General features: G+C 44.0%; 1 protein-coding gene across 1 annotated transcript in view; it reads left to right on the top strand.

The window, feature by feature from the left end:
• The window catches only part of ankmy1 (ankyrin repeat and MYND domain containing 1), a 95,960-nt gene extending 84,048 nt beyond the window's left edge, over window positions 1-11,912 (top strand). The window contains exons 14-16 of the mRNA XM_072573064.1: window positions 2,164-2,338; window positions 8,221-8,381; window positions 11,541-11,912. Of these exons, the coding sequence (XP_072429165.1) occupies window positions 2,164-2,338; window positions 8,221-8,381; window positions 11,541-11,641 (437 nt within the window). The 3' untranslated portion in view covers window positions 11,642-11,912. The remainder of the gene's footprint in view (window positions 1-2,163; window positions 2,339-8,220; window positions 8,382-11,540) is intronic.
• Window positions 11,913-14,239: the final 2,327 nt, after the last annotated feature.

Here is a 14,239-nt window from a genome sequence, read left to right as displayed (position 1 = left end):
CCCAAGTGTAACAGAGCTTGTGGTAGCCGCATCGGTCTGCATTGCCAGCGATGGACTCACCCTAACAATGGAAGAGAGTCATCCTCATCTGTGAGAGACTGCCGATAATGATGATGTTAATTGTTTATCAAATGTATGTTATTTGATGCAGCTGGAGGGCACTAAATCAAGTTTTATTTGAGTACTTAGAATCAGACAATAGCTGCAGCATGGCAGGAAGTAATTCAGCCAGTTAAAGGAGAATGCTACTTTGTACCAATCTCCTGCTTTCTCCTCATCCCCGCGCACGTTATTTTCAGACAGAGATACCCAGTACGGAGAGGGGCAGGCACATCGGAGGATTTCCTTGTGGGTCTGCGCCTGGGCTTTACCCAAGATACCCATGAACTGGTCGAGGCACAGGCCATAGTAGGTCGGGGTGGGGCGGAGTTGGGAGTGGGGGTGGAATCCCTTGTGTCCAAATACCTGCCTTTGCTTGGGGACTAAGTCAATGCCAAGGTATCCTTGAGATAAAGCACAGAATGCCTGCCGGTACATCTCGGGCCTTTGACAACTGCTGAGCCCCATTGGAGGATCCTCAAACTCCAACAGATATTTTCATTTATAATTGTGAGTTACCTTTACAATTGGATTTTTGCTACTGTGCCCTTAAGGGGATGTACACAACTTTTTCTTTAGTCTAACCTAGTTAATTGTTTTGGCTTCACATAGTAGAGGCACTTAGTAAAACGGGGTGATGGCTGAGCTCAAAGGTATAAGATCAGAAACAGGCCATTCAAACCATCATGCTTGTGCTATCTCTATTATTTATTTCAAATATCTTATCTAGTTCTAATCCCCTACTTTTCTCCCATATCCCCGCACACCCCTCGTATCTAGAAAAGAATATCCTATGTCTCCTTGAGTTCTTAATTGAACCTGGCTCCACCACATCTCCAGGTAATCCATTCCATACCCTAACTACTTGCTGTGTGAAAAAAAACCTTTTCTTAAATCATCCTTGCTTCACCAAAACATCACCTTAAAGGCATGCTCTCCCTGCCCTTGTACCTTTTGCAAGCTGAAATACTCGACCTAATCTATCCAGCCCACTCATGATTTTGAAAACCTCAGTCAAATCTCCTCTCCACCTTCTTCTCCCCCATCCCCTCGTGATCGATCCCCAAAGTCAAGGGAAATCACTTCCGCACTCTCTCCAGTGCTTTCGCATCTTTTCTATCCCGTCATGTTTCACATTTGTAAATAAAGTCAAGACTGAGTAAAACTTGAGTCCAAAACTATCGCTCACCAACTGGCTTTTCAGTTCAGCTCAAGCACTCATGGTTGGGTGACTTGAGCCTGGGTCTTTTCAAACCTGCAGATTGTAGCAGAAAGAGTAAGCAAGAGGGTGTCTCAGTCCTGAGGGAGATTGGCCCTGGGAGATGCAGGGTTACGGGGTTAGGGCCAGGGGTTGGAATGCTCTTCGGAGGGACAGTGCAGACCCAATGGGTTGAATGGTCTGTTTCTGTGCTGTAGGGATTCAATGACAGAAAGAAATCGTGCAATCGTTTCCAAGGGGTAAAGGAACAGCTCAGATGGTCCAAGAGTGGAGAGCAGCAGAACACACACCATTAATATACTTATTAGATTGGGAAAAGTTGTGAGAGAGAGATGTTGAAGATTTGGGGGATGGGAGTCAATGAAGGTAATAAGGTAATGTGTGCTCTAATCTTGATGGATAGGCTTGAGCATTCAAATAATAGAATCCCCACAGTATGGAAGCAGGCCATTGAGTCCACACTGACCATCCAAAGAGCAACCCATCCAGACCCAGGCACTACCCCTGTGACCCTGCATTGCCCATGGCTAATTCACCCAGCCTACAGTTAGACTGTGGGAGGAAGCCAGAGCATCTGGAGGAAACCCATGCAAATGCAGGGAGAACATACAATTTCTGCACAGACAAGCATCCAAGCCTGGAATCCAACCTGGGTCCTTGACACTGTGAGGCAGCAGTGCTAACCACTGAGCCACCACACTGCCAATGCTGTTAAATGAAAATGCAAGAGTCTGGTCCCTCTTGCTTTGGAGACTGCTCTAGTTTTAAATTGTCCTTAGTTCAGGATTTGAGATCGGCATGCATTCCGTTCTAATCCTTACTGGAAAATGTTCATGCTTTTACAGATCGGGAAATCGATTCAGCTTTGCCACCCCTGACTGAATCAGAGGCCCTGTCTTTCGCCGACATCAGTCTGACAGCAAAGGCCATCTTTGAGCGAAACGCTCATGTCGCTGAGGGGAACCTGCCAATATTGGCAGCCTCCGAAAAAAAAAGCAAAGTCCAAGATACAGCTCCCAGGTAGGATGTGTGGGCTGGAGGTTGGCAAGGCTGAGGTGCCCAGATCTCCAAATGTCCCGGGTTTCTGGAATCAATAGCATCAGACCTGGAGTCCGTTCCCTCCAGAAGCACTAGGACAGAGTCGCTGGAGTGAAGCACACTATAAATACAATACCAAGCGAGTAGAGAGCACCACCCTGTGTCAGCTTCACTCAGTAAGCAGGGAGTCATACTTGGAAAGAGAGAGACACAGCGAGTGAATAGAGAGCAACACAGAGACAGGGACTCACTGAATGAGCAGAGAGTGACTCAATGAGAGGCCACAGAGTGAAACAGAGTGAGGGACACACTAAGAGAGAGCAGAGAAGGACTCACAGAGAGAGCAGGAAGAGACAGAGGGAGAGTGACATGGCAGACAGGGACACAGAGAGAGAGAGAGACAGACAGACAGAGGAGAGCAGAATGGAACAGTGAGGGAGAGCAGAGAAGGACACAGGGAGAGAGCAGAGAGGGACAGAGAGAAAGAGAACAGGGAGGGACACAGAGAGTGCACCTATGGAGTCAGCTATTACGAGGGGGCATAGCTTTAAATTAAGGGGTGGTAGGTATAGGACAGATGTTAGGGGGAGGTTCTTTACTCAGCGAGTCGTGAGTTCATGGAATGCCCTGCCAGTAGCAGTGGGGGACTCTCCCTCTTTATGGGCATTTAAACGGGCATTGGATAGGCAGATGGAGGATAGTGGGCTAGTGTAGGTTAGGTGGGCTTGGATCGGCGCAACATTGAGGGCTAAAGGGCCTGTACTGCGCTGTATTTTTCTATGTTCTATGTTCTAGAGGAACACAAAGAACAGAGTGGGAGCAGAGATGAACAGATAGCATAGCAGGTGAGGAGACCTGTGTCAGAGTTGGCAATCCCACAAATAGCCAGAGGAACCCTCTCCAGGATCATCCTTTCTACCAAAGATCAAGCAGCTTTCTGTGTAAGGTCAAAGTCTGAAGTCACAATGCTGATTAGCAAAGTTAAAGAATTAACTCCAGAAGAAAAGAAAGGTGTACCTAGTGGAAGAGTGAGGGGGCATCAAGGTAACGAACTGATCAGAACAATATGGAAAGGACCCTTGCCAATGGATCTCTGAAATGTTCCACAACTCACTAAAAGTTGTGATGTTATGCCCAAGTAGCTACATAGAAACATAGAAAATAGGAGCAGGTGTAGTCCATTTAGTCCTTCGAGCCTGCTCTGCCATTCATTATGACCAAGGCTGATCATCCAACTCAATAGCTTTTCCCTGTTTTTCCTCCATATTGTACCACCCCAAGGCCTATATACAATTCCTTTTTCAAATCAGACAATAATTTGGACTCAGCTGCATTCTGTAGTAGCAAATTCCACAGGCTCATCGCTCACTGGATGAAGACGTTTCTCCACATCTCAGCCCTAAATGATATACCCGTGTCCTCAGACTATGACTTTGGCTGTGTGGCAGTGATCACACCTGTCTCTGAAAACCTCCGATTCATTATTCTTGACTTTGCTCTTCTGCTCGCTGCATGTCCTGTGAAACTCTGTAAGAGAGAACAGCAGCTTAGAACTACCACAGAACCTGGGCAAGGGGGAGAAGCAGGGCTCAGGATTAGTGTGATAAGGGGCAGGAGCCAGCTGGTATCTATGAGGCTGGCGTGAGAGACATCAAACCGAAGGCAACATAATATCAGGCAAGTATGGCATAAATGGAACAGGATTGTTTGACCCGGCAGGAATCAGCTGAGCCTGAGTCGGGGGATGGGTATATGCAGAGATCAGAAAGGAGATTCTTCATTTCCCTGACAATTAATCTCCCCTGCTCCCCCTTTTGAAATATGAAGTCCTAATCTTTAATCACTTGTACCTCTGCTGACAATAAGACATAAAACTAATTAATATCCTTTCTTCCTTCACGTTTGTGCATGGAGTATTTAAGAAGGAGAGATTTTGAGTTTCAGCTAATTGAGTTGAGTTATTAATTCCTAGTTTTGTTTGTCTACTGCTACTACTAATAGGAAAAGTTTAGAGGGATTTGGGCCAAGCACTGGAAAACGGGACAAGATTAATTTAGGGTATCTGGTCAGCACAGAGAGGTGAACCAAAGGGTCTGTTTCCATTCTGTATATCTCTATGACTCCATCAGACCTGCACAACCTTGGACTGTGAAAGGAAACCCACATAGACACAGGGAAGGTGTGAAAACTCCATACAGTCACCCAAGGGTGGGATTGAAGCTGGGTCTCTGGTGTTGTGAGGCAGCAATGGAGCAGATTTTGGAGCAAAATGGAGCTGGCTCAATCAAAAATTGTGCGAAACAGTGAAAAAGAAACTGTGTTGTGTGTTGTGTTGTGTGTTTTAGCTGTTCACAGTTGCTAATGGGCAGATGCGTCTTTCCTGCCCAGTGTGCAGTGTTTAGCTTCAATAGCAATGAAATCTAATCTGTGTGAATTCTTCATAAAGTGAGCTCTCACTCCAGAATCTGCTGTACAGTTTTGCTACAGCTTCAGAAATCACAGCAGACAGGATTTTGCTGTTTAACTGTCGCAGCTTTTACCAGGATCAGATGTTGTCTGGGCAAGGTGCACCCCAGAATGGAGGTACTCTGTGTGTACAATCCCCGCAGCGCTGCCAGTACCTTACACTGAGTGAATCTCAGATTATTTTGCTGACAATTCCTCTCCGTATTGGGTTATTCGGGAAAGAGATGTCAACGCGGCCAGAATCTTACTAATGTCAGAGTGCCCCCTTACGTAAGGTTAGACACAGGATCCAGACTTGAACCAGAAGCAGCTTCGCAGTGGTGGGTCCAGTCTCCATTGTCAGCTCCTCTCTGCAACTGCTGAACCGCTGGCTGTAGCTGGGTGTACCAGCCGTGCTGTGGGTTGGCTGCTCCTCTGCATCAGTGGCCTACAGGTGTGGACTTTTCACAACCTTGCGGATAGCGCCTCCATTTTGAGACTGCCTCGCAGTCTCCTGCCCTACCTCAGAAGGAGCTGGCCAGGCATTGCAGTGGGCCCTCTAATTAGCTGTTTCACTTCCCTGCCCTGCTCCCTGTCTTTAATCTGATGGATGCCTTCTTAACTGTGAATAGCAATGCCAACACCCCCCATCACCATCATCTCCCCCCTCCTCCACCACCACTGTCTCCCCACCTCCCTCCCCATGGCCAGTTTCAGATTCCAACCCAGAATCCAATTGGATGGCAGGATCCCATTGGGCTGGGTTAGTTGTTTGCAAAGGCCCAAAAGCACAGCAGTTATAGGCCCTTACTGAGCTCACTACCAGGTATCAGGGAGCCCCTGGACTAAGCCATCCAGGTAGCTATCAGTATGAGCAGAGGGTGTGAGTTGGATTGGCCCTGTGAGAAATTAGGCTACACACATCCTACATCAGGATGGCTTTGAGGTTTGATCTCTGGTCCCTTTTGAATGAGAGGATTCAGAGTGGCAGTACAGATGCTAAAATTGGCCTTGAAGCTAAGATGGGGGAATGAGGGGAAGTCACCCAGTTCCTCTTTGCCACCAACATAATGAGTGGGTCGGAAAAGAATCAGGATTGGCTTTGATGGGCCACAGTGCTGAATAGCACAATTATACACAATTTCTACAAATGAAGGGTGGGTTCTTGGGCCAAGGATCAAAGTTACTGTTCAAGCAGTGACTCTGACAATTTATTTGCAGGAGGGGAATACGCAGAAGGGTTCAATACCTGTTACATATCAGTGAACTATTTAAAACCAGACCATTCCCCTTTTAAAGCACATGACTGTAGTTGGCTTGGCTACATGTGGGATGGTGCTGGGATGGAGAGGGAGAGCAATATTTTGGCTACATGTTTGAAATACAATCAACCAGGAGCGAAAATATTTTTATTTCTTGAAGGTCCTTCTTGAGATTTTCTGGAGCACTATTTGATTTTCAGGGGCTACTATTTCACTCTGACTAACTCGTTTATCCAGTCATAACAGCACCTCCAGTACTGCTTCGATGTATTTAGTGTCACAAAGGAACAGCATTAGAACGATTTATCAATATATTCAGTTATCAACCCTCCATTGAACTTAAAGCTACTACACTGAGAGGGAAGCATTAATTTCTTAGATACCATTGTACTTAAATTGGCACAAGAAAATAGCACAAGCTTCCAACAGAAGTTTTCTTTCCAAAACAATTGACACGCAAATCTACGCAAAGTCACCATCCTTACCATAGCTTCTATCGATTGGTCAGGTCATTACCAATGCCTTTGCAGATGCATGAAGGTGGAACATATTAACCAGGCAGTTACTACCCTATTTATTGAGTCTCAAATTTCAATCTCAGATTCAAAATTTAACAATTGATACGGAGTCTATTATAATGACAGAAGTTCATTTCACTCTAAAAGGTAACATCTGAAATCATGCACACTTAAGTGCACACTAGAGATTCCATTTTGATTACTGCAGTGATTTCACATTTTCTGACTACAGTTGACTGAGAATTCAGTTGTTATCCCTGAAATCATTCTCTTTCCTTCACATCTTCTCTCTTCCCATTTGCAGTGTCCATCTCCATCCCTTACATCTCTTCTGCCACTCTTTCCTGACACTTGTGGCCCTCCTTTTACCCCAGCCCTGCAGCCTCCTTCTTCAACCCTCCCTACCCCAACCACTTCCTTCTCCCACCCCCAACCAATGCAGGAGACAACACCACCTGAATATGGCAAACTGCAGCCCCAGCAAGACAATCACTCGCTCACATACCGTCACATACAATCACATTCTAGACCTCTCCCATGGCCACTACTGATAGTGAGCCTAAACATAAGAAGATCTATAATCACTAAGAGCAGGAGTAGACAATTTTGCCCCTCAATCCTCCTCAACCATTTAATACCATCATGGCTAATCTCATCTCAGCCTCAATTCTTCCCTGCCCACGCTCTATAACTATTCAATCGATTACTAATTAAAAATCTATCTCCTCCTTACATTTACTCAATGTCCCAGCATCCCACTGTAGGGTACTGAATTCTCCAGATTCATTACCCTTTGAGAGAAGTAATTTCTCCTCTCTTTTAAATCTGTTACCCCTTATCCTAAACTATGACTTTTCATCTGAGATTGCCCCACAAGAGGGAACAAGATCCTTTCTACATGTACGTTGTCAATTCCTTTTACGATCTTATATACCTCAAATTGATCTTCTGTCATTCTTCTGAACTCTCAGAGAACACAGGCCTGAACTGCTCAATCTCTCCTCATAAGACAAACTCTTCATTTCTGGAATCAGTGGCAAATACAGGTGAGAAACAACCTGTGATTGGAGGAGTGTGAGAGAGACGGGATTTCTGATTGGAGGAGCAGCTCCTCACTGACCCTGGGTCCAGTCCCAGAGAGCGGAGTGGGAGGAGGGCAGTGTCCTGGTTCTGACAGTGACCCTATTGATTGAATCTCCCCGGGCGTCTTTGTTGATCTTGGAGGTGGATCCTTTGTATTCTGTACACTGCCTCCCACCCTCAAGTGGAATATCACAAAATAGCTGATAAAAGCCTGTTTTTCAAGAGGGAGAGGGTATCCCAATGAACATTGTCGTTTGTTTTCACACATTCCCTTCCCTATCCCTGGTCTAGGACATCACATGTCACATCTTTGATCTTTAACTGCCACCTCACGCTCTTCCCAATAGTCACGGTGTTTGTCCCACTGAGCCTGGTATCCTGGCAAGCGAGAGGTGTGCACAGGCATTTGCTGACGGGCTATTGCCCCAGGAAAATAGGCACAAGCCCTGCCTTGGCACACCCCAGTGGAAGAGGAACCAGGCCTGAACGGGGCAGCGCCCATTTGCAGATCCGGCCCTGACTAACCAGATTTCTGCTTTCCTGCCTGTTTTAACAGGAGGCAGCTATTCAAGTTCAAGTTCTGTTACGCCTGTGGGCGTTCGGTGGGCGTTCGGCTGATCACGTGCAGTCGGTGCAAGGAGGTGTACTACTGCAGCAAGGCCTGCAAAGTGACAGCGTGGAATGAATTTCACAAGGATGAATGCTACTTAACAAAAGGTGAGGGCATCCTATGTTTTTAATTCATTCCTGGGATGCGGTATTGTTTGCGTTTCATGCCCATTCCCAGTTGCCCTTGAGAAGGCAGTGTTGAGCTGCCTTCTTCAACAACTGCTGTCACTGTCATTATGGACCAGACCAGACCCCCTGTAAGAAGGTAACTTGGACCCTAATGTTTCTTATTTTAAAGGCAAATGTCAAGTGCTGTGTTCCAAATGCAATTCGACTGGTCAACGTTAAGCAAAACACAATTCAAATACTATAGTTAAAACACAACAAAAGAAACAAGAATTTAGAAGTACGTAACTCTATTGGGAAACTTAACAGAATGACAGATACAGTAACTAGTACTAATTAACTGTTCCAATATTGTAACATTCCATAAGCACACCCTTTGGCAAAAGGGAAATTTAGAAAACAGGTTTTGTCTCACATGCAATCCAGCAGCCTTGGCTGGAATTGAGAGCGAGAAAAATAGCTTCCAATTCTTCCAGCCCACAGCAGCAATTGCTGAAAGCTAAAAGTCCTTGGTCTGTGAGAGCTTGACCACACCCGTTCAGGCTACTTCTATTGTTCCAACTTTAAAAAATACAATGCTTCACAAGTTGCTTACCTTCTCATAGACTGCTCAGCACTTGTACCCCAATCTCTATCTAAAAGAAACCAGGACAAAACATACCATTGTCACAATGTGCTGTATACCACTAGGAAGGGAGTTCCAATAGACCCAGCAACATTAAAGGAATGGCAATATATATTTTCAATAAACATATTCAGCCATTCACACTTTTGGTGTATGTAAGACATGATCCTGGACTTCTTTGGCTCTTATGATCACTACCACCATGCCATCATATCCCTGAAGAAATGGCGGTATACTTCCAGGTCCATTCAAGAATTCAGTTTCGAGATTTAGTTAATGAGATAAAGTCCATATTGTCTAGATGTATGGATGTCTCTACCTCATGCATATATTTCAATAACCTCCACATTTTTCATCGAACCCTTTTCACTCTCTTAAATGCTTACTGCTTTGAGATACACATCTTAAATGTACAGATATACCTTTAAGTATGTAGCCACTAACCACACACAAGACTAAACATTTCCCATCTGTTAATGCAGACTGTCAGAGTTAAACACTGCAGGCGTGCTTGACATGGAGAAGTCTAATACAGCTGGTCAGTTGCAGGCATCCACTATATTAGATTGTTTTGCAATGCCTCAGGCCAGTTGCTACACTGCCAGCCTGTAATCAAACGTTAACTTCAATATTGTCAATTTGCCTGCCTCTTTAAACTCCCAATTGCCTAAATTGTTCTTCAAGTTCCACTAATTGAATGCGTGAGGTGCATTTCTCTTTGTCTCCCCGTGTGGCCGAGGGGTAAACCTGAACCAATCAGATTATCATTCCAGTTGACAGACAGAGCTCCCTTTCGTCTTCTGTTGCAGTTAGATCTGTTTTAATGAAGTGCTTCGATGAGGTCGAAGAGTGAAGCTACCTTCTCAGTCGTTAATTGAAGGCTGCCAGAAACAACATGAACAATTTACCTTGGAGACATTCCCGAAAGCTAGTGCTAGAATACCATAATCTGTCCGTCTTTATATAGTCCTAAACACATTAGGACAGGGAGAAGACCATCCAGTCTATTAGGTCTCTCCCGGTGCTTTATAGAGCAACCCATTCAATCCCATTCCTCCTTCTATGTCCAGAGCCCTGCACACTGATTTTCTTCAAATGCTCTCCCAATTCCTTTGTGAAACCGTCGATTGTTTCTGTAAGGAACATCTGACTGACTTGTGTCATTTAAAAATCTTGTCATGGAAATGTTGTGTGAAGCAGCTTGTATAAAATGAAAAGGTAAGTGGTTTCCTGCCATTGGCACCACAAATGTCCACTGGAGTGGTCTCCTCCTCACTTACTTCAATGGCGGATTAGGGAAAAGCCCAGAAACCTTTCTTCTGTGTGGAGTTTACACATTCTCCCCATGAAGGGCTTTTGCCCGAAACGTCGATTTCGAAGCTCCTTGGATGCTGCCTGAACTGCTGTGCTCTTCCAGCACCACTAATCCAGAATCTGGTTTCCAGCATCTGCAGTCATTGTTTTTATCACATTCTCCCCGTGTCTGCATGGGTTTCCTCCAGGTGCTCCGGTTTCCTCCCACAGTCCAAAGATGTGCAGATCAGGTGAATTGGCCATGCTAAATTGCCCATGTGTAAGTTAGGTGCATTAGTCAGGGGTAAATGTAGAGTAATAGGGGAATAGGTCTGTGTGGGTTACTCTTTGGAGAGTCAGTGTGGACTTGTGGGGCCGAATGGCCAGTTTCCACACTCTAGGGATTCTAAAAAAGAATTTTTTTGGGCAACATTTGAGAACAAATGTAAACAATGCTCTGTCATGCTATTAGCCAATATAAAGATTTAATGGTGCACAACGGTAAGATATCATATTGTGCATTACTTAAGCACAAAGAATGTTTGAAGCAGGCATTGGAAAGTAAAATGTAATCTAAAAGAATGTTTGGAAAGCAGAACAAGGAGTGGGCAATTGTTGCGGTGCATGTGTGTATTATTCAAAATGTGAATGGATTGCAGAATTCGATCCTGGGAACGGGCTTTGTGGGAAAGGTGACTTGAGGGATGGACTGCAGTGGGAGATTTAGGATACTAGAGGGATAGGCTTGATGGAAGAGTTGGCAGACTGGAAGAGTAAGCATTGGTAGGAGAGCTAAAGAAATATAAGCTTCAATGAAAAATTTGGGAAACTGGAGGAATAATGCTTTGATGAGAAAACTCAGGTTACAGGAAAACAGAGGTAGAACTGATGTGGGAATTTAAGGGATGATTTAAAATTGAAAAGAATAGGCTTTAACAAGAGAGTGAGGGTACTAAAGAACAAGTTTTGATAACGGAGGCAGACTGAGGCAGAAGTGTTAGAGTACTAGAAAAATGAACTTCAATGGAAAAATTAGGGTCTTGTAGGCTGGAGATTTGAAGGGAGGGCTTGAATGGGCTGTGGTGGCAGGTTCAGATACCAGAGCATTGAGGTTCAAAAAGCCAAAATGGCCATAACTTATTCTAAACATGTTGTAATTGTTGATGTAATCGCGCTCTCTCTCTCTCTCTCTCTTTCTCTCTCTCTCTCTCTCTCTCTTTCAGGTCGCCCCTCAAGCAAAAAAGATGGTTCTTATGGGGATGCTGGATGGCGAAGTGGTTCATCATCACCATCTGTAGAACTGGACAACTACAGCTATATTTAAACTGATACCCAGTCAATTCTTTTGTTCATGTTAATTCTCACTGGGTTTTTTTGTTGGAGTGTGAGGCATCTTCCTTATTTTTCTATCAGTGCATGGAACTAAATACTTTTGTGAAAAGTGCCAACATTTGGCAACCCTGGGCCAGAATTTACACAGACCCTTTTTGCACTGCCAAGATAGATGTGATTTTTTTTTAAAAAAAGTTTATTCTATCTTCTAGACCGTTTATCAAGCACTCTCACAGAACAATGTTACATTTCCCCAAAGTGGGGGCCATTGAGCTAACCCACTCTGAACAAGTGAAATTACATGATCATCAGAATTATACAGATGTAAATCAGCTTTGTGTGCTGAAGGCAAGAAAAGAGAACTTGACGTTTCAGTAATCACCCACACTCGTCATTGCTGTTTTAAATTTCGCAGAGCTCATCACCAGGTTAGTCTTGTGGTTTCCACTCTGAGGGGAGAGGTATCAAGTTGACTAGAATGCCGAAAAACACAGCAGGAAGTGTTAAGGCCAGGGAGAGGGATGGCTTCAATACTGTGTCAGAAGATATGTGGAGAGAGTAGCAAAATAAGCTCAAAAGCAATTAAGATGACTCACTGAGTCAGGTTGTGCACTGTGTTTGTTACTTTTATATAACTTGAGAATAAACTATTTTGATGGAAATAAATGAATCTGATCTAATGTTACTCTGTTTGAACACATTATTGTGAAATAAAGCAACGGTTTGGTTTCAGTCTTACCTCATCTAGTAGTAACCCGGGCTGCTCCTGGAGAGATTGAAGAAATGTATGTATGAAAGAAATGAACATTCTCTACACGGAAATCACAAAAATGTTATGGTGCTGAAAGAGACCATTTGGTCCATCGTCAAGAAAGCATGCCAATACCTATATGTCCTCAGGAAGCTAAGGAAATGTGGCTTGTTCACAATGACCAATACTAGTTTTTATAGATGCACCAGCGAAAGCATCCTTCTGAATGCATCGCAGCTTGGTATGGCAAATGTCCTGCCCAAGGCCACAAGAAATTACAGAGAGTTGTAAACACAGCTTAGACCATCATGAAAACCAGCAGCCCATCAATTGACTCCGTCTACACTTCCCACAGCCTCAGGAAAGCAGCCAATATAATCAAAGACTCCTCCCACCCTGGTTATACTCTCTTCCACCCTCTTCCATCAGGTAAAAGATACAAAAGTTTGAAAACACATACCAGTTATTTTCCCCCAGTATTAGATGTTTAAATAAACCTCTTGATCTTTCTACGTACCTTCTCTGTAGCTGTAACACTATATTGTGCATTCTGTTCTATTACCTTACTTACATAAGGGATGATTTGCCTGGACAGCACACAAAACAATACTTTTCACTGTATCTCAATACATGTGACAATAATCAAATCATGCCTGTTTCAGCTCTCCAAATGAGAATCATGGTCTATTACAATTTTCCAACCTAATTCACACACCCTTGCACATTATGTTTATCAATTTTTTAAAAATCAAATAATCATTAATGCACTCTCTAATGCTTCAGTTGATTCATTTCTAGGCAGTACATTCCAGGTCTGAACAACTCATTCTTTATTTTTTTTTCTCTCATGTCACAATTGCTTCTTTTGCAATTCATTTTGAATCTGTGGCCTCTCATTCTTGTTCCTTTTACAAACGGGAACCATTTTTTCCTATCTATTCTGTCCAAACTGGTCATAATTTTGAGAATGTGTAACAGACCTCCACTTAGATTTCTTCTCAAAAGAGAGCAGTTCCAATCTCTCCAATCTGTCCTCAGAATTGAGGTGTCTCATCCCTAGAACCATCCTTGTGAATCTCTGCTGCATTGATATCCAATGACCTCACATCCTTCTTATAGTGTGGTACCCAGAAATGAGAACAATATTCCAAGCTGTTAAGTCCCTGTGTTGTGCTCTCAGACAGTATTATGAGTCAGTAAATTACTCAGGCTGCTTAAGACAACAAATTACCCCATGGTCCTCTGGAGGAACCATGGAAAGATCTGAACTGAGATTAAGTTAACTAAATTACTATAATATTCCTTCATCAAACACTCGCTGAATTCAATAGACAGAGAAAGGGTCCAAAGTTCCTTCCACACTGTGCAATTTAGGAGTAGAAGATCAGGTTTCAGTGTTGGTTAAACATATTGCATTTTTCAAAATGCAGTTATACCCAGAAAGCAAAGATAAAGTTCATTGTAGTCTCACCTTCTCATTAGAGAGTTAAGATGACAGCCACCATACCTCAAGTGAGCTGGAGAGGGCAGAGCCCCCATGGTAATCTCAGCCCATCTGGGAGTTGAACCCATGCTGCTGGCATTGCTCGACCATTCACACCCCAAACCACTTGTTGATTTCATTCTATTTCAACTTAAACTCCACCAGCCGACATGGTGGGATGTGAACCCATGACCCCTGAGCATTCAGCTGGGTCTTGCGACATCTAAACCGGTGACATCACCACTATGCCATCGTCTCCCCCTGACATCCCATGACAGAGACAGTGTTGGTTAGATGTAGTGTACACTGTTCCAGGCAGGATCAGGTTAGATCCAGGGTACAACTCGATCCATCTT

This window comes from Chiloscyllium punctatum, chromosome 6, assembly GCF_047496795.1.
Source record: "Chiloscyllium punctatum isolate Juve2018m chromosome 6, sChiPun1.3, whole genome shotgun sequence".
NCBI lineage: Eukaryota > Metazoa > Chordata > Chondrichthyes > Orectolobiformes > Hemiscylliidae > Chiloscyllium > Chiloscyllium punctatum.
This window is presented reverse-complemented; position numbering and strand designations above follow the sequence as displayed.